This window comes from Falco cherrug, chromosome 6, assembly GCF_023634085.1.
Source record: "Falco cherrug isolate bFalChe1 chromosome 6, bFalChe1.pri, whole genome shotgun sequence".
NCBI classification, from domain to species: Eukaryota; Metazoa; Chordata; class Aves; order Falconiformes; family Falconidae; genus Falco; species Falco cherrug.
Genome location: NC_073702.1, coordinates 4,925,568 through 4,945,534, shown reverse-complemented (window position 1 = coordinate 4,945,534; position 19,967 = coordinate 4,925,568). Strand labels below are relative to the sequence as shown.

Here is a 19,967-nt window from a genome sequence, read left to right as displayed (position 1 = left end):
ATGATAGCAAGACACAGGCTGTCTGTTGATACTTCCTTTTTCCAAAGACACTATTTAATGTAACTGGATATCTTTTTGTAAGAACTAGTGGAACAATTAAAGGGATTTGTTTTCTATTAAAGCCAGTTATTTGAAGCACTGAGCATAGCTGTAAGTATTCCAGGTTACAGGATGGTTCTTACACCAGTATCCTTGCTTTCATTAGCAGAAGTTTTTGAAAAATAAATGCGTGAAGCGGATGAGGGTTGAACTCTGAGCTATAGGCACATCCAGGATACTAAGCTGGATGCTGAACCCAATTGAAATTTGGTCCAAGGTTTATCAGAGGAGCTTTGTCCTTAACTTCCAATTCAAACCCTGCCTTGCCAGGTCTCAGACTCAAATGACAATTCATTAAGTTCTACTAGGTTAACAAGCTGGTTTATGAATTTCCTTACCACATGTGGCTTTTTATTTCCCCCTGTATGAACTGCCAAAGTTCTTGCTTTGCCGTTTTTAGGACGGGGTGTTGGGATCCTAAGTGGTAGATGCTGCACTGTTGTGTTTCCTAAAAGCTGATGTGCATTGCAGCCTTCTTGGCTCTCTTTAGCCAGCTAGTCTGGACATTGGCTGCATCTTGTTCAAGATAATTTAATTAAACACTTCTGTACTAAATGCATGTTTTAGTTTTGTTGTAATCGTTGCTGGAATTAAATGGAGGTACTGATTAAAGATGAGTTGATATCAATAAAGCAGTTTAATTGTGACTGAATTTTCTTGTCTTTTGATTAATATTGGGATGCTGCATGAAGCCATTTGAATAGCATGTTTTGATTATTTTTTTTCCTTAGTTTGGTATGATTATCTTAGAGTGAGGGTGTTTTAAGCTTTCCATTTTGGTCTGCTGTAGTGAGCAGGTTTTTTGTGAGGATTAATGCTTTTCAAATTCAGTATTTAATGGTAGCCTTTAATCTTAGGGCTGCTCTAACTATTAAAACATGGTAGAAATAGAATAATAGGAATGCTGCTTGGGAAGGCTCTCTTGGAGGACCTGTGTTAAGCTAAACCTGGTCCAACCTCCAGCTTGAAGCAGTAGGTAAGGTGAGGCTGACTTCATTTGCTGAATCCTGGAAGCCTCCAAGGATGGTGACTTTAGCTTCGTCAGGCAAGTTAATTCCAATTTGTGCCTCAATGTTCATTCCTAAGGTCCAGAACTAAAGCAGTTTGGGATTTAATGTTCATAATGACACTATGTATGGAAAAATTTATTTCCTGTGGGAATAAAACTCACTTTAATTTTCAGTAATTTGTGCTCATAAATCACATGTGTATGAAAGTATTTGACATGTTTTTTAAATTACCCTAACTGCAGTTGTCTTCCCCAAGCTGTTTGTAGTTTCAGAATATTTGTTGAGAATAGTAGTTCTAACAATGAATCAAAATGTGTAGGTAATAAACTGTAATTGCTAAAATGATTCTGGACAGCTGATAGCAAATCACAGCTGTTTAAGGAGGAGGTGATTATGTCCAGACTTTGTGAAGACATTAAAGCACCTGCCAACCTATCAAGGTACAGTGCTTCTTTATTTAATATCTGTCCTAGAACTTGAGTACTTACATGCTTGGTTTAAAACAAAACAAAAAAATAAACTATAAATTGTGATGGATTTCTTCTCAGGGAAAGATTGGAAGGAGAGAACTTGTAACCTGCTGAGTTATACTACCTGGTGTAGAAGGGTCCAGCAGCCTTTTTTCAAACAGTAAATGGGAAGGAGCTTTACGTTCTGGTGAGTCGTATTTCTGCTATCAATTTGCTCCCGATGTCAAGAGTGCTCTCTGCCTGATTGCAGTCACGGAGAGCAAGGCTGTTCCTGTGATGAAGAGTTGTAACACAGTAGCTGTTGAAGTCTTGGTCTAGTATTCATTGAGTGATCTTCTAACTTGCTAACAACGTTCTTTGAAACAGGTTTTTATTTAGAGCAAAGTGTTTAGGATTAAATGATCTTAAAACAAAGAAAAAGTCAGCCTACATGATTTCATTATTTTTCCCAAGGTTTACTATTTCCTGGTTGTGAAAGTAGCAGCCCTCCACAGAGCCTTTGTCTGCCAGCCTCTTTGGTTGACTGCTGCTGGCACCCACATTTTGTTGTTTTTATTAGGGAGCAAAAGTGCATCCCTCAAGAACTCTTACCCAAACTCTCTGCTAGGCCAAAGTTGGGTAAGAATGCAGCTGTTTTAGATTGCTTTAGGCACTAATGGAAGCCAGAAGTATCTGACGAACTCATCAAGGATTTTCTCAGCCACAGCTGCATCTGAATGTCCTTATTTAAAAATACAGTGAGAAGCCAAATGCTTTGGTCCCAGGAAAGAATGAAGTCCACATGGTTGTGGAAAATCTTACTGGCTGTTTATACAGTTCTAGCATTTTTCATTGCTCTAGAGCACCTATTCAAAGTTATCTTTTCAGCTGTTTAGTCTCAAAGATAACTGGAAATGTAGAATTGCTCCTCTCTACTTAGCTTCTCAAGACCCTGTTGAAGGATAAAAGCACACAAATGTAGTACATGTTCATCAGAAGTACAGTGCTGGAGTCATGTTTCGTAACTGATAAGTACTTAAAATTCATCAGGAGTTGTTTCCCTGTTTTATATATACTTCAGGTTCTTGGAGACTGGAGCTTCCTTCACGCTCTGCAGTTTGGCTGTCGTGGATTTGCTTTGGGGCCTGAATGGCTGGCCATCCTGTGCTGTACTGCACTGAGCTACTTGTGTCCCGTTGTGGAACATGTGGCGTGGGTGGCCTCACAGCTGCTTTTCAGTTCTCTGTGCTGCTGCTTCAGTGGCCCATCAAATACCATGTTGCCATATGAGCAAGTACAGGAGAGGGGCATCCCAGGGGTTTCTGCTTGCTCATCAGGGCTTGCAGGTAATTTGGGGCTGGTTTGTACTGAGCATTGCTTACTTGGACATGCAGCGTGTGGGTGGACATCTAATGATACGATGATGAGAATATCTTTTTACTGGGGAAGGAGAGATTGATCTTTCCTCATGCCTTTTCACTATTGTCTGTTGCTGACCGCAGTTTGCCTCCTTGCTGCTTTGCCCTATCAGTAATTATCAGCATCCTTAAAGACTATTAAGGGCTTCAGTTTCCAAAGCTCTTAACCTAGACATGCTTACAGGCAGAACTTGTCTATCCGTAATCCACATGGACCTACCAATACCCTTTGATTTATAAAAACAGCATCATCCCAGGCTGGGCTTTGGGCTAACTTCCAAGGAATTGGTCTGAATTTTGTTGCAGAGTATCACCCTAGGCATGAAGAGTGAGGGCTGTAGCACACGGTCTGGGGTGGAAAGCTTAATGTCACCTTCTCGGTGATTCTGAGTGTGTGCAGGCTGATTGTCAGAGCCCTGCCTGTGAAATCCCAGGGCTCTCCAGCCCTACCAGTGTCACAGGATTTAAGGACATTTGGTATTTGGCTGGCTCGAGTCCTGAGCAAAAGGTCTTGCGTACATGTATAAACTCACGGAGATTGTTCTTTTGAAGGTAGAAAACACACAATGCTGTACAAATGCGAAGTTTTATTGTGATTTTGAGTGTTTCTAGAAATAAACAAAACCAAATCACTAATTTATTGTGGACATGAAAAGGAGCAGATTGTTAATGATTGGATAAAGGAACCGTACACCAAAAGCTTAAAAGCCACATAACTGTGTATGTAAGTATGTTCAGTGAGTACAGCTGATGGCAAACGCTGGCTGTATATGACACATGCTGTACTTGGAGAATACATCTATATAAGACTGAAAAGGCACTAGAGTTTCCCAGATAAAAGACAAGTAAATTAACAATGTGAGTCCAAACATGGAGGCTGAGAGGAGTCTGTTCAGGGAGATGTGCTGGGAGAGAAACTTTGAAAATCACATGAGAAGACAGAAACCAGTGTCCCGCTGAAAGCCAGGGAATTTGAAAGTCCAGCTGCCATTTGTGTCTTCACAATCTCCCTCAATATACTAGTCAGATGCCAAATAATGTATGTACTATGGGATTAATGAGCCTACAAAGGAATGTACAGTACTGCAGCAAACTACATAGCATTAAGCTTAAGAAGCTGGACAGCTTACTGTAAAATCTGGCGCTCCTCTTTGTGGTGTGCTTAAATTGTAGAAATAAATGGTTTCTTACAATACGGAGAATCTAGATACGATCCTGTGCAAGCAGTACCCAAGAAATCTTGGAGCTGTTTGTTGGAGAAGGTGCCACTGGAATAAGGTGGCCAAACCTGGTGGCCAGCCTTTCCTCTGCTTTTGCCAGAGTGACCTTTCTACCTTCGTTTGACTGAAATGTTTATGATTTAAGAAAACAGGTATTTTTTTTTTAATCTCTTGGAAAAACCTACTGGAAAATAACATGATATGAAGGAAACTTGATAAAATGAAGCGAAGGTAATATGTGTATGTGAAAAAAAGCTATGTAGAAATAAGTACTAAAACTATCTTACGGGTGGGTGTGTCTTTTAGTGATTTTTAGCTTTTGTGATTTCATTGCCTTACCTGTGGAGTGTAGGCTGTAAGTGCAAGGTGAGCGTACATAGTTATGTAGGTCAGGATTTCAGCAGTTGTAAGAAATGCTGAGTTTGTTTATGTGACATTTATTTACATGGGAAATCAAAGCAACAACCAGCAGCCTTCAAACAAGTACAATGTCTGTGTCACAAGCCTAATGGTAGAGTGGCAGATCAGTCAGGCCAGGGTGGATTTCATGTAAGGAGATTCACTTCCCTTTTGGAGACACTGCTGCTTTGGTCTGATTCTCAGACCGGTTGTGCTTGTCAAGACAACAGCATCTGCTGTGCAGGGAATAATGAATTTTGTACTTGTGTGCAAAAGCGTGCATGTGTTCAAAGTCCTGTTAATCCAAACAGTTAGCTTTGTGGATGTAGGTGTGTAACACATGGCAGCAGACCAACTAAATGTCCGTGGTTTCTGAGACACCTTTGGTGCTCCTAGTATTGTAAAGGCCCCTGACTCCATCCAACCAATTCTTGTTTTCCTGAAATATTTTATTACTTCTCCATTACAGATTTTGCCTTTTCCACACGGAACATTTATGCTGACTGGCTGCTTTGCAGAAACTGTGATGGAGGCTTGGGACTTAAGCCATTGCCGAGTGCCCCCGGCACCAGATGCGTCTTCTTGCTTCTGCCCTGGAAGGTGCTGACCCTGCTCTAAGAGCACAGCCGGCTGCAGGGTGCCAGGGGCATGACACAGTGTGAAAACCAGTCAGTGAGTTCTACCTGGGTCTGCAAGGGAGCTGTTGTCTCATGGTAGGAGCTCCTTTTTACTTCAGCCCAATTTTTTCGGCATGGTCTCTTTAGTAACTCAAAGATAAAGTCCTTACTACTGCTTTGTCAGCTGTTGAGCACCTTTCTGTTACGCTTTTACTAAAAACAGATGGACTGGGCTTTTCCTGGAAGCAAGTACAATTACTGGTGGCTTTACAGGCTGCAACAGGTTCTCAGGCTGTACAGACCAGGAATGTCCAGGCTATCTCAGAGAAAAGAGGCTTCTCCTGAAGTAGTTTAATTCTTTTCATAGACACCTGTTTGCTCTACAAAATGATACAGTGAAGACAATCTGTTTCCTCCTGTAGAAAACTCAAGAGCAAAACTCCCACTGACCCAAATAAGCAGGTCCAAGGAGATCTCCTGTGTTTCCCAGAGGATTTGGTTAGCACAGCAGGAAGCCTGGCTTTTGTTCATTCCTTAGTAAATGCACATTGCAAGTCAAATTTAAAAAAAAATATTTTAAAAACTCTGAAAGTATTCCTACATGGACTTGTCAGTGCAGTACTGCTAGGGCAGCATGCGTTAAGCAGTGCAAGCAAGCTGTAGCCATCAATAATGTGTTTCCCGGTACTGGCTGTTTTCTGTTTGTGATGACCCTTTCTGACCTCATCCTGCAAACACACAAGTATTTGTGTATTCTCGTATTTATTGGTATTGTACGTGATAACTCTGCTGAGCTGAGAGGAGTATGCATGCACTCAGGTACTTAGAATTAGGGTTTCAGGGGCACAGAATGGAGGATGCACCATATATAAGCAACTGGCAATTATAGTCACTTGTTAAAACAGTTTACAGTGGCCTGCGAGGCACAAGAAGAAACATAGCACAGCTTCAAATAAGTATAAAATTTTAGACTGTATATCCTATATTTTGCTGAAATGCGAAACTTGTACAATTATTTATGCCACAGATAAATTGCATCTAATAAAAAAAAATCCTGGAAAAAGAAAGTCAATCTTCCTTCCATTAAAATAATTCTTCATTTTCTTTCTGTTAGCCTATAAGACTGTACTTTTGTTTAATGTCACGATGCTCTGTGACTACAGAAGTTACATATATTTATGAAAAAATGGACCAGTATATCAAATTAAATAGAATGTATGCACCAGGGAATATTATCCTGGAGTACTTATCAATGGCGTGAGTGTTGATGCGCATGCTGACGTATCTCTGGTTTTTCCTCCTGCCTGAGCCCCTCTCGGATCCCAGCGCCAGCTGCACCATCATTCGGTCTTGTTTGTCCCCGTTCTCAGACACGTAGTGCCCCAGTTCGCTCACATCGCCGTCGTTGTAACTGCCGTCCATCATCATGGGCCGAGGCTGGGCCAGGCTGCACGCGCAGGGAAGCTGTGGGCACAAGCAGGTGCAGGGTGGGTTTGAGTCGTGTCTGGAGATGCACAGACATCCCTTTTCCCCTTACAAAAGTAGAGGGGACAAGCCTGGGGAATTCAGGCTGCTGGGACACAGAAAGGAGAACGACAGGATGGTGCTGGGCAGTGATTTTTCCCTCTCCTTTTCATGTCTGCAAGACACAGCGTGGTCAGGGGGAGTGCAGGGCTGTCTGTGGAAAAGCTCATTTGGCTTAAGCGCTGCTATCGGGGTGTAAATAAAGGTTGAAGCTGAGAAAATCAGAGGAAAGAGCAGAGGGAAACCACAAGGAGGAATATATGGAGCTTGCCCTGTTGGGAGAGAGAAGCTTAGGCTGAAATTTTGGATGGTTATAATGTAATGTAACAAAGGCAGAAGGAGGAAATTTGGATCGTTGTGTAAGTTTAGACCGTGCCTGGAGAAAAGTGGCGGGTATCTGCTGTGTTATCCAAAACCCAGGGCAGAGTATCCGTCTGGTGCTATTCACAGGTTTGGATCTGCAGTATAAAAAAATGTTTAAAGGAAAAATCCTAAAATTTATCCCATTTATACAGACACTGGAGGCCTATATGTAGAGGGAGTTGGCGTCCTCGGACTCTGAAGAAAGAGCAGCGAGCTTGGGTGCGGGTTGGCTGTAGCGAATCTGTACAGCCTGGAACGCCTCACTGCTGGCGGCTTTTTGTACACAGCGCATCCTCCCCCGGCAGCTGAGGGCAGCACGCTGTAGCTGCAAACCTTTCCCAGGGGCATGAAGCTGCACTGGAGACAGAAAACCTCACCTTGTCCCGCAGTTTCCTCTCCTTCCGCTCTTGCACCGTAGTCAGGTAATTCACAGCCGCGTATTCCAGCACTGAGAGGAAGACAAACACAAAACTGACCCACAGGTAAATGTCCACTGCTTTGATATAGGAAACACGAGGCATGGAGGCGTTCACCCCAGTGATGATCGTGGACATGGTTAGCACGGTGGTGATCCCTGGGAATACACCAACAGAGAGACTGTAAGACACTTTCAAACCAGACTCTTCATCACAAATACCGCTGTCGTTGCAATTTCTTGACACCTGAATTTACCTTGCAGTATTGTTTTTCACATTTGGGCAGTGGGTTTCACTGCCTGAGGAGGAGGGTCCAGGCAGCCCTGATTTCTAACTGGGGTTTTCTTGTCTTTTCAGTGGAAACAGCTCTACTTCTGGTCTTCAGGGTGCTGATAGCCTGTTCTTGCCACACCACCAGCCTCCCACCCCGTGGGCAGGCAGCAGCACTCTGACCCTGCGCTGGCTACACCCTGTCTCCAGGCTCAGGACAGTGCCTGGAGGCGTACAAGTACACAGAGTTGGACTCAATGATCCTTATGGGTCCCTTCCAACTCAAGTTGTTCTATGACTTTATGATTCTGAGTATTTCAGTTTCTAATTCAGCCCTCCCGCAACAGGGGCACAAGTGAATCCCAGCTGCCGCTGCTGCTTCTACCACTTTCCCCAGGCCTGTGTTTTCCGTCTGCTCCAGGGAAGTCCTGCTGCGGGGGAAGTCACTAGCCAGCTCTGCTGCATGGTCTGTGCTTTCCCTGGAGCCAGAGGAATGGGGCTCCATAGGGCAATGCTGCCCGGCGTTATGCCATGGGCAAGCACAACGAACGCATCAGCAGGGCAGGCGTCCATGTAGTTTGGTGTCATCCTGGCTCTGAGGGAGGCTCTCTGTGACCCTCTTGTGACAGGGGCTAATTATGTCACATTAATGATCCCTTTGAAAGTTGAGATTATGTGTATAAGCACAAAGGGCTGAATTTACAGTAGTATCTAAGTGCTAACAAGTACTGCTAAAGGCAGTCCCTACATCTTCTGAAAAGCCGTGGCCCAAACCCTTATGCTCCTTTTAGTGATGTCTCAAGGCAATGGATGTTGTTCCTAAACACAGACATGGATAACTGCCCCGTTGCCATCTCTGTTATGCCTATATGTATCCTCTCCACTGAGGAGTATGATTTTAACAATAGATGAAGTCTTCAGGTGTGTTGCCTGGAATAAGCAGAAGCAAGCTTGGGCTCGAAGGCTGCAAACCCACAAACTTTGCTAAGGCCAAAGCATCCACTTCAGAAGAAGATTTATGTCCATATCCTAGTGGTGCTCCCATGGTGACCGACATATGACTGCACCTGTCTGAAAGGTGCTGCAAAAGTGGAAGCGGAATCCCTCACACTGCACTGTAAACTCATTTAACAAGTTGAAGAGTGCGGCTCAGCTGACTCTGCTACCTCCACCCTCTCTCCTCTGGCAGAACTCGATAAACTGAAATTTTGCCAGGGCTGCTAATACTGATTTTCACCTCTCTTGCTGAAGTCGCTGAAGGATACCGACACTTGGCTTTGTGTGTGCCCCGTCTCTGTTAACAGAAATAAAAGCAGAGCAGGATGTTTGCTCTCTGATTTGCACCACATGCAGCCAGTGCTTGTGCAAGCAGGGAGGGCAATTCGCTTGTCACCACAGGGCAGATGGAGAGTTTATACCACGACCAGTCCCCTGCACGGGGGACACACCTGTGGCACAGCTGATTTCCATGCCACAAGGCAACGTGGGGGAAGCACATGGCACGGGATTTCAGCTTGATGGTCAAGGCTGCAGTTGCAGCAATTGTCCCTTAGGTCTGCTGACTACAAGATTGTTTTTACCTAGTGGGACTCTGGCAGGAACTGCTCGGCGATCGATCCAGAAGGACACCCAGGACAACATGACCATGAGGGTGGCGGGGAAGTAGGTTTGGAGCAAGAAGAAGAAGATGTGTCGGCGTAAAGTGAAGTTTATGTAGAGGCGATTGTACCATCCTGTATGACAGAGAGAAGGAAAAAGAGAAGTCACAACAACATCAAACTACTTTCAGATAAGGCAATGTTGCATCAGGGGAATAGCACTTCATTTTCTTTTAGAAAAACACAGTTAATGACCACTGATCATTGCAATGTACAGAAAAGACTCGTTACTGAACCAGCTATCAAAGTGTCTCTCAGGACCATATCTTCCAGAGTTTATAACATATAACCTGTGCACTCAGGGAATTTAATTCATGGTAAGGCTTGTGATCTTGAAGAGGGATTGTCTTTCTGACTCCATAACCATCAGGATGGAAGTCTGTGGCAGGGACAGCAGCCTCAGCATAGAAGAGATGCAGGTCTGATGGGCCACAGGGAAACCTCCCAGTGGACAATCCGCCATGGTCAAGGTCAAGGGAAACAGTTTGCACTTCTTCCCCCAGCCCGCTCTCTGACAAGCACTCCAGCACCCACCTGTGCTGCTGTAAAAGGCGAGTTTTGTGGTGGTGTGAAACTCCTGGATCAGGAACTGGGACAGCGATATCCTCTCATCTGTTTTTAGGGAATCATTCCCATTCTTCCAGTAGAGCATGAGGTCATCTTCAGTGTAGGCATCTAGGGGAGCAGAGCAAACCTCAGTGCAGTGCACCGAGCCAGTTGCTATCACACCCACAGCCCAGGGTGTGCCCACACACCTTCCAGGCTACCTGTGAGGTCCTGGCTGAAAAGGCTAAATGCCACCACCTAGCTGAGAGCCACGCCACTGAGGGGTATGGTTGTGGCAAGGAGTGGGCTAGTTCATTGTCACAGCCCTCAGGCCTGATGCCTGGTGCACTTTGTAAACCCTTCTGTTTCTCTAATCATAATTTTGCACACACAATATGTGTGTCAGGTAACCCACCACACCAGAACTTGAAAAATTGTCCCCTGTGAACATCCTAAAATCCAAAGCAAAGGAAAGGAGATGTGAGAAAAGAGAATGCTTGGGGTAATGGGAGGAACAATCTATCAATAGTCTGAGGCATGCAGGAGGAAAAACGCTTGCCTGTGATCACACATGAACATTACAGCTCTTGGTTTTCTAATACGTACAAATACAGTAAATGTTAATCCTTTCAGATGGGTTTAGTAGCAGCTCTTCCCAGACGGGGAGAAAAAATCACACTTCAATGTACTAAAACAGAATTAAGATTATAATTTCTTACTGCAAACTTAAAAAGGAGAAGAAAGAACCTCCTAAAAAGCTAAAAGTTTAAAATGTTGCTGTACGGAATCTAGCCATTCATATGTGTGTCAGACTTTGGACAAAGGAGCTACATGTGGGTGTAAGCTGGGTTTACCTCAAATAGCTGTAAGAAACATAAGAGGAAGGTGATTAATGTCACTGTCTCATCATGGTTTCTACACCATGGATGAGCAGATGGGGCACATGAAGGGCACAGGGCTATTTATTTATGTGTTTGAGGGCACCTGGGCAAGCGGGTGCTGCTGGAGACTGCTGACCTGCAGGCAAGTGGCCTTGGTCCTCTGGGGACGGGGTGGCAGCATGACAGGCTAGCTGGCTCTCAGGGATGCTGGCCAGACAGTGCTCACAGTTGGTCTTTAAGAACACTACGTTGTTGCAAATGCCATCTAAGGCTAGTGAAAAAATACGGGCAGGGAGTTTTTCTTAATGTTGAAGCCTGCTGACTTTGGGTAGAGCTCCCATGAATGTAGCAGCAGTTCAATTATTGGCATAATTATTGATACAATTAAATACATTTTGGGTGACCATGGGGTGCAGCCCTTAGCTCCCCTATATCTCTGTTTTACTTACAGCTTTCGATCTCCAGGGAACATGTCTGTGTGTCCAGGGGAAAGCGACTAAAATCCATGTTGCACATTGCTGTTACTGTAACTCTAGGAATAATAAAAACCACTCCGTTAAAAAATTGTCTTCTTATGCAACTGAAAAATAGTAAAGCTGTGAGTTTGGGTTTTTATTAAGTAACTACCTGGCCAGTAAGAGTCCACTGAAAATAAATACCTTCCATTCAGCTAAAGACATTAGCCTTTAGTTAAAAGCCATTTCATCTCAGCAAACTAGTGTTAGAAACAATGACTAGAAAGTTAGGCCATTACAAATTGCTACTAGATCACAAAAGTGCTGGAGAAGAAAATGGGAAAGGGCAGAGAGGGCACTTTTTCCTATTCGGCTACCAGCAAGTATCTCTCTGCAGAGATCTGTGCTTTCAACAATTGCCTTGTGCAGTAAAATAATTTCCATCAAAATTTTATCAAAGCTCTCGTAGTGCCATGAGGGTAATAGGTAGTTTTCTCTGCACACAGTGAATTTCCAGGTGCTCAGTGAGAACCCAGTGATGACACATGGGTACCAGCCACCAGAGTACACATGCAGCGCCTCGAGTTAGGGCTGGAGCTGGTATGCAGAGACCACTGAAATGCTCTGCCCCATCGATCAAAAGCTCTAGTCTTCCTACAGTCTGATCGTCTCATTTTTGAGAGCACAATTTATGTTTGCACTGGAAGCATCCATAGATCTTGACTCAACTGGCTTGAGCTTTAGGGAAGTAAATGAAAATAGAAATAGAAATCATAGTGGGGGAAGAATTAATGAATTATAGCAAGGCTAATGGTAGGCAGACATCTGTCACATAATGATAAAAGCACAATGCAGTCCCTTATGTTAGTAGTCCTTCTGCATTTGTGCGTTCCTGCTGATGTTGCTTTCCTATCTGGATTTAATCTTGGAGTGAAAGTTCTTGGCTCAGATTTGTTGTTTAGGTGCCACTGAGGTGTACAGTCGTTTCCAAGACAAGAGAACACAAAGTCTGACAAAGAACCTTAGAAAGACAGATACCAAGATAAAATACAATTTACAGGCAAAGACATTTAGCAAAGGCAGGCAGGCAGCAACGACCCATTTGCTGTTAAGGGGAGACGGGCATTCATACTTCCCCAGCACTCCTAAAGCGCTCCAACCTGCAGCTGCCACCGAATAAAATAATGAAACTCTGTCAATTTGCTATTCAAGACATTCACCACCATTTTGTACAGGACAGTTGTCTAAGCACAAGACCGTGCATGGGAGGATCTGAGTAGTTTGATAGCCTCCTGTTCCCATCTTCTTTAGACAACTGTAAATGCTTGCAACACAGATGATTGGTGTCATGCAGCTAAATGAAAAGGTATATAGACACGCATGCTATAGGTGAACATTATGTCATTTTATTGTCCTTTCTTTATTGTACTATGGACCTGAGCAACTTTGGAAAGGCCTAAGTAACACCTGAACTTTGTCTAATATGTTGAGTGAAGAAAAGGCTTTAATAATGAGAAGGTAGACACTGTTCAGGGTGTGAATTCCCATCAACAGTAAAGATAAAAATATCAGAGAACAAGAAAATTCTTGTCAAACTGATAACCCACAGGGAATCAAGAATTTCTTTGTTTGCCTTCCTTTCATAAAATCATAAAACACCCTGGCACGCTGAGGACTTGATCTTCTCACCTCGTGGCAGGCCCATCTCTACCTGTGCCACTCCTAAGGCTGCTGTCTAACATGCCCTTAAAGACCTCCACAGGTCTTTAGCTATAGCTGCCCTAGATTTCTGTTTATTGCCAGACATTCTCCTCTTCCTCAGATCGTGCCTCGCCTCTTCAGCTGTGCCCTGCGGGGCTGGCAGCCTGCTGGTCCCCGGTGAGCTGCCCCAGGGGACTGCCACATCTGGCCACAGCTTCCCAACAGCAGGAGCAGGGCTAACCAGGCACACAAGGCGAAGGGACGCTGGTGGAACCAGCAACGCTGGCAGAGAAATTGGCTTCCTGCGCCAGGCACTTACTGAATTTGCGCAGGGGCTCAGATGCCTGTGGATGGTCAGCACGTTTCTCTTTGTTATTTTATTTTTTAGTATGCAGTCATGCCAAAACACAATGCAGGAATCAAACCGCTTTCCCTCTCACTGCACTAATAGCTCACGCTGACTGAATGCAGCTTTACCTGAGGCTATAAAGGACCTTCCCGTCTGGCTGGACCCGCAGCATGACATTGTCTGTGGTGGTGTCATGGATGAAGGAGCGCTTGGAGTGGACGAAGAACATATCAGGGACCCAGATCTTCTTCACCAGCCTGCCGTCAAATGTCATGCTTTGGTTGTTGGTGCTGGGGAAGGACAGCCTCTCGTCTTTCCAGTAGTGCCTCAGATAAAGTGTCATGGTGAAGTCCTGCAACGAACACACTTGTGTCACCACTTACCCCTTATCGGCATAGCAGTGATTTCTCCTCTCTGGGACAAACCGCGAGCTGTGAAGCACCATTCTGAAGGCACAGCCGCTCCCTGAGCTGCAGGGGGAACGACTGGCTGCAGCTTGTTTATTCCTCAGAGCAGACCCACTTACTGGGTTCAGAAATCAGAGGCCATCCAGGGGGCGAATCCATCTCTGGAATGCAAATGTTGTATTGTGCTGTCTTCGGGCCATTCCAGTGACCAAAAGGCAGACATGCCGAGGCAGCGGCAGGCACAGGGTGCTGCCGACCACTTAACCCGCCATGTGTTTCTGGATGCTGCCCATCAGGAACCATCCATGAAGAAACACTTGCTGTCTGCGCTGCCCTCCACGCTGCTCCGGCAGCTGCCTTCCCCCAAGCAGCTGGAAGAGCATGCTGCAGAGGAACCTTTTGCTCCAGCACGGCCACTGAAATCTTTTTGATTTGATATTTGACCAAAATGGGGGGCTTTGTACTCTTTCTCACCACAATCCTACTCTTAGATCCAAGCCATGCTCCTTCCCTTTGAGCTGTGTTGTATTTGGAGTCAGACCCCAGAGGTCCGTACACTCGGGTTTGCCTTTGCCTTGATTTCCAAAGAAGCCCTCACACATATGAAGATAAGCTCACGCACAAATGTTTATAACATGGCATCTTTGAGTGCAGCATAATATATCGCTCATGAACTGAGGGACATCTCTAAGACTGACCAGCTGCCGTGGTATCTGGGGCAGTGGAACTCAGATGGGTTTGGGGTGGTTTCTTTTGAAATTATTCTACCCTTGAATTTTTTTTCCACAACACTTTCCCAGCATTTTGAAATATGGGGGCTTCTGCATTCTTTTTTCAGAAGTGATTTGTTAGTTGCAGCCCATGCTATTATTACACTAGAGGCCAATATAATCCTTGGAAATGCTTTCTATTGCACCCAACTGAAGCTCCCAAAGCCACTGACCATGTATGTAATTTGTTCTTTTCCATTTGATCTGTTCTATAGTGTTCTTTAACATCTTTTCTCTGTATTCAAATTTAGAGAAGATTGTTCTGGGAAACCTTTTACATTGACTCCTGTGTGTTAATGTGTCCTTTAAACAGTAATAAACTCACAGATGTTTGCTCTTCAGTGAGAAGTCAATGCCTCACTTTTTTGCATAAAGTTATATTTATGGTTGCTGTGGAAAAATCAAATATTGTTAGCTTTCATTAGGAAATATCTATTAATACTGCTTTTAGACTATTAAACCGGGAGGCACAATATTTTACAATGCATCATCTAAAAATTCATCAAGCAACAACTATATAATATCTCCCTCTTCTTTTGGTCCATTTCTCAGAGACACTATTAGCTCTCCCATTGTGCCTGCAAATGAATTTCCAATCCTGGGTAACAATCTGGTTTTTTCCTTCTTCCCATCTTTCCTCCAGGTAAAACAGCTGTCCCACACATCCTGCAAAAGCTCTGTTAATTTCAGGGTCATTGGCCCATAATAGGTATTTATAAAAATTTTAACTAATTAGACAACAAGATTCTGATTTGTGACATCCTAAATTTATAATGGCCTCTATTATTTTACCACTTTCTTGCAAATAGAAAGTAGGAGAAAAGAGGAAAAGTTTGATATATCTAACCCCTCAAGCTTAAATTTATTAGACAGTGAATATCTCTGTCACTGATCTCTCTTCATTTAAAAAGCAAGCAACAATCTTGCAAAGCGCCATGGCTGTTTTTCTATAACCCTGCAAGAATTAAAAATAATTAATTCCAACAATACAAAGTCGTCTCCATCAGTATTTTGCAAACAGGCAAAAATTGACCCTGAATGCTTTTTTAACCCAAGGCAACACAATGCTTTTCCCATGAAACCGGGTGTTGCAGCACCGTGTTAAATGAGGAGCAGGGGCAGTATTCAAAACCCAGGGGAAGTCATTCAAAATCATAATGCTTGCTTAAAAAATGAGTGGAATGGTTGTATTTTAATACCAAAATCCTCAATGTTGAGTTCTTTCCCTTTGTTTTCAAGTTCCAAAGTTTTTCAGGGGCTTTCCAGCCACCTTCACAAGCTTTCTCATCAGCGAGAATGGCTGGGGCCATCCCAGGAGAAGCGAAAGCTTGGAGTTCCCATGGCTGGTGGTCAGGGTGCCAAGAGCACCAGGGACAGGGTGACAACTGGAGGGCTCCCCGGGGCTGGGGAGAATGTGCCCTCTGATGTACCTCAGCATTGCGACCCTGCTGTACCCTGCGAGCGGTCGGTTGGCTGCATCACCTGCTCAAAAGCTGAAATAGCTGCAGTGAGAAGAACCCGGGCTGGCACAGCCGTGTTCCTGACTTAGACATAGGAGGAGGCTGGGCACAGACTCTTTAACCCTATGGCTGTTAATTAGGATCACCGAGAAGTTGGGGCTTTCTGTGAAAGCTTCCGAGATGTTTGATACTTTTGTTGAACGAGCAAAACATTTTGAAAAGTATTTTGTATTGGGGTATGATTCTTTTTTTCTCTTCCAAAGCAAAAGCTGAGCTGCTCAAAGAGCCTGGGGATGCTCCAACAAGGTGGGTCTGACAAGCTCTGGATTTTGAAAGGGTGGATAAAATTGGTGTATATCTTGCAACGTACATTCAGGGCCATCTCTCGTTTCCCTTCTGTGCTCCTGCTCACCTACACAGGCTGTTGTTTACGTATCATCTATGCATGTATAATCTTCCCATGGAAAATCTCCTGCAGAAATCATCACACCTTACTTTCAGCAGTGTTTTGTGATGAAAAAAAGCCCCTATAGCAAAAATCAAGATAAAAACCTACACCACTTTGAGAGCATTTGAAAACTGACCATTTTCTCATTACCAATTATATGGTAGGAAAAGAGGGACAGAGACTCACTCATGAATTTAGCCTGTGCAGAGAACCAGCATTAGTCCTGCGTGCCTCTGAAATCCTCCTTCAGCATCACTGCGAGGTCACAGGAAGAACCAACAGAGCCTTATGCTGGTCCTCAGCACACAGCAGGGGTGGTACAACTGCTAATGCAGCAAAGGCAAGTTCTGGAGGAACTTCTCCCCTCCAAGTTCATTCTGGCTGTCCTGTCAAGAGCAGTAGTTCCCAGTCTGAATCAGTGTTGCTCTCAGGATGGCTACATAGCTTCTGGTTGGGAGCTAGCTGGCCCCTGACCACCTCAGAACATGGCCAAAGAGACTCTGTCGTCGAAGTGCCTTAAAACTAACACATCAGCTGGTCTCCTCAGAGCTTTTAAATGCGTTATCACTTCTTTAGAAAATGTAAAAACCCAAATCCTTTGGGACAGTCTTGGCAGTGTTGTAGCATTTTGCCCTAGAGAAAAGAAAATATCAGATTTCTTCCTTCTGCTTCAAGGGAAGACAGTAGCATGAGGTCAGTAGAAGAAATTGTTGGCAGATTCAGATCAAATCCGAATCTACCTCCTTGGCTGTGGGGTGTCTGTTCCTGGAGGTATTCAAACCCTACGGACACAAACCCAGGCAGCCTGCTCCAGCCAGCCCTGCTTTCCGCAGGGGTTTGGGCTAGGTGGTCTCCAGAGGTGCCACCTAACTTTAGCCCTTCTGTGACTCTTACCATGTCCACCTCAGAAATGCTGTCCAAACTTTCAACTTGGACATCCACCCCGACAGGAATTGCAGGGCCTGGGGGGAAAAAATTAAAAGTTGACAAAGTATGAACTTGGTGAGACAAAGCAATCCTCTGGCTTTTGTATCTTAGAGATAAAAACAGATGCTCAGTCTGAAACAGAAACAACAGTAAACAGAAAGTAGAAATTATTGGAATTAATAACAAACCCCTCCTAATAGTGAACAAAATCAGCAATGAGACTGACCTATTAGTGATCTTCTCTTTTTATTATGTCACCCTACATGGATCCCTCCAAAATTTAAAAGCAATTTAAATTGCTTTTAGCTCTAGCGCTCGGGTCCAGGGCTAGTGAGACGGATGCCCAGCAGAGCATCCATTCACATGGAGAGCAGAGGCAGCTCAGCTATGGGAATGTGGGAGAGTTACTCCAAATTTTTCCCTCACTTCTGCACCTCTCTCAGGCTAATAACGTCCCTAAGAGCTACTCCGTGTATTTGACTTTCACATGGCTCAGTGCTCGGCTGTGGAAAAGGCAGGGTGATGGGAAGGGATGTGTTGCAGGACACAGACATGTGCCACTGAGCCTGCGGCTCCTGAGAGAAGGGTCCGACTGTGACCCCACATAATAAGGATTTTGATCTTTTTTCCCTCCTCCAGGATCTGACTAGCCCCTCTTATACCTCTGGCAATTACAGCACAGAAGATCCGTCAAGATAAATGATGCTCACATTAGCAGACTGCTATGAAACTGAAACCTTTTTAAATTAATTGAACATGCTGGTATTTGGTATATTGAGCATTTAGCAATAAAATCTTCTTTCATCAGAGTATATAATGGTATCCTGGATTTGAATGACCATCTGTCAGCCACAAAGGGTAGATAAATTACAACATTCTCTAATCCGATGGGCTGAAAGAAAATGTGTTCTCCTTCATCCATTTCCCTGAAAGCTTAAGTTGCTCTAGCACACAGCCACAAAACTGTGAGCAAGCATTAGCACGCAACAGTCAAAATATTTTGTGTTATACATTAAATGGCCAGGTCAGTAAGTGTGTTACATGATGTGATTACGCACGCACATCACCATAGTAAGATGAAATCTTAGAATTTCCCCATCATCCGAGAATAAACATAAGGTGTATTTGCAGATTTTTATTAGAAGTGTTGCTGAATACCAGGAATATTCCATTGCCAGTATTCTCATTTCCATGCCTTTGACTACACTATTCACTCATCAGAGGAAGGCTATTTCACTGCACCCTTAACCCCCCAAGCATGTAATGAATTCACAACACAAAATGACAAAAATTAGAGACAGAAAAGGCTCTGCTTGTCAGTGTTCACAATGCCTGTTCACCTGAGTACGTTACAGTATAAAGGAGTGACAGTATATAACAGGAGCAGTGACAACTGGGCACGTTTCATACCTCCAAAACCTGGTCTCATGCTGAAGTCATGGTCATCTATTCGCAGCAGCTGCTCTGACTTCGTCAGGGGAGATTTGGTGATGTCAGGGCTTCGTTTTAGGATTGGGCTACCAGGAGGAGAGAAGCACAGCTATGAGCCCTGAGCAGTGCCGGTGACAAGTACGCGCCCGCTTCGCTCCATTACCCCTTAGACCATTTGCCCCTTAGACCGTAATGATGTGACTGCCTGCAGTGGTTGGCAGCATGTCATTAAACAATGATTCCTGCACTCAACATACAGCTTAGGCACCTGTGATAGTTCTGGCACTGAGAAAACACTTCTTTGGCGACTTTTCATCCCTGTAAAATTACCTCTGTTTATAGCAGTTTGGAGATAATAATTCAAAAGTGTGAGCTGGAGGAATTGTGTGTGTGGGTACGTGGAGAAATGGAAACAGGGGGAGGCATTTCTGACATTGAGTTACCATGGGGCATGAGGCCACGAATTAGGGAAACAATATATCAAATAAGCCACTGGCTGTCGCCCAGGAACAAAATGGAGACAGGCTGGGAACCAGGCCAGGAGGCAGGCCGTCTCCTAACTTGGGATAAAATGATTAGCTTCTGCCCCAGATTTCTAACAAGGATGAAAAGGAGCGTTAAAGACCTGGGAGGTCTCTGAGCATTAAAGAGCCTGGAAAGGTCATTTCAGAAGCCGTTGGAGTTGCACCAAATCCTGGGCAGAGGATGCTTTGCTCCCTCTCCACATCCAAGGTGCCAAATGCTGCTCAGCACCCCAGTGCTTTGACAGCGATGGTGGTGACAGCAGCTCCTTGGTTGCTCCTTTGTGTAAGTGAAGCCTTGCCACCCTCAGAGCCAGCTGCATGCCAGCCGCTCGGGCGGCAGAAAGGCTCAAAAACAGGAGGAAAGGTTTTGCTGGTTCTTAGTTTGAGAAAAGATGGCATGCTCGGAGAGGCACTTGTTCCGAATATCCAAAGCACAAGACAGAAACAGATTAAAGGCAAACAGGACAACAAAGAAACTTGGTGGGAAATATATTCCTGAGATATAGCTCATCGTAAATACGACTGCTTAGCCGTGCTGTACTTCTCACAGACTGGTGGGCAGTTGTAGCAACAGAAGCCAATACAACAATCTTAAGAGGCCAGCAGTGCTGTCAGTGACTCCTCT

At 44.4% G+C, this 19,967-nt stretch overlaps 1 protein-coding gene across 8 annotated transcripts in view; it reads right to left on the bottom strand.

Annotated features, from left to right (window-relative positions):
* Positions 1 to 5,957: 5,957 nt before the first annotated feature.
* GABRR1 (gamma-aminobutyric acid type A receptor subunit rho1) overlaps positions 5,958 to 19,967 on the bottom strand; it is a 33,878-nt gene continuing 19,868 nt past the window's right edge. For 7 of the 8 annotated variants that reach the window (XM_027798012.2, XM_027798013.2, XM_027798014.2 and 4 more), the window contains 8 exons: positions 18,798 to 18,904; positions 17,355 to 17,422; positions 13,504 to 13,727; positions 11,320 to 11,402; positions 9,978 to 10,118; positions 9,366 to 9,518; positions 7,477 to 7,673; positions 5,958 to 6,676 (listed from right to left, as the gene is read on the bottom strand). In XM_027798012.2, coding sequence (XP_027653813.1) covers positions 6,389 to 6,676; positions 7,477 to 7,673; positions 9,366 to 9,518; positions 9,978 to 10,118; positions 11,320 to 11,402; positions 13,504 to 13,727; positions 17,355 to 17,422; positions 18,798 to 18,904 — 1,261 coding nt within the window. In that variant the 3' untranslated portion in view covers positions 5,958 to 6,388. The remainder of the gene's footprint in view (positions 6,677 to 7,476; positions 7,674 to 9,365; positions 9,519 to 9,977; positions 10,119 to 11,319; positions 11,403 to 13,503; positions 13,728 to 17,354; positions 17,423 to 18,797; positions 18,905 to 19,967) is intronic. The other variant, XM_027798015.2, reaches the window with a different exon arrangement.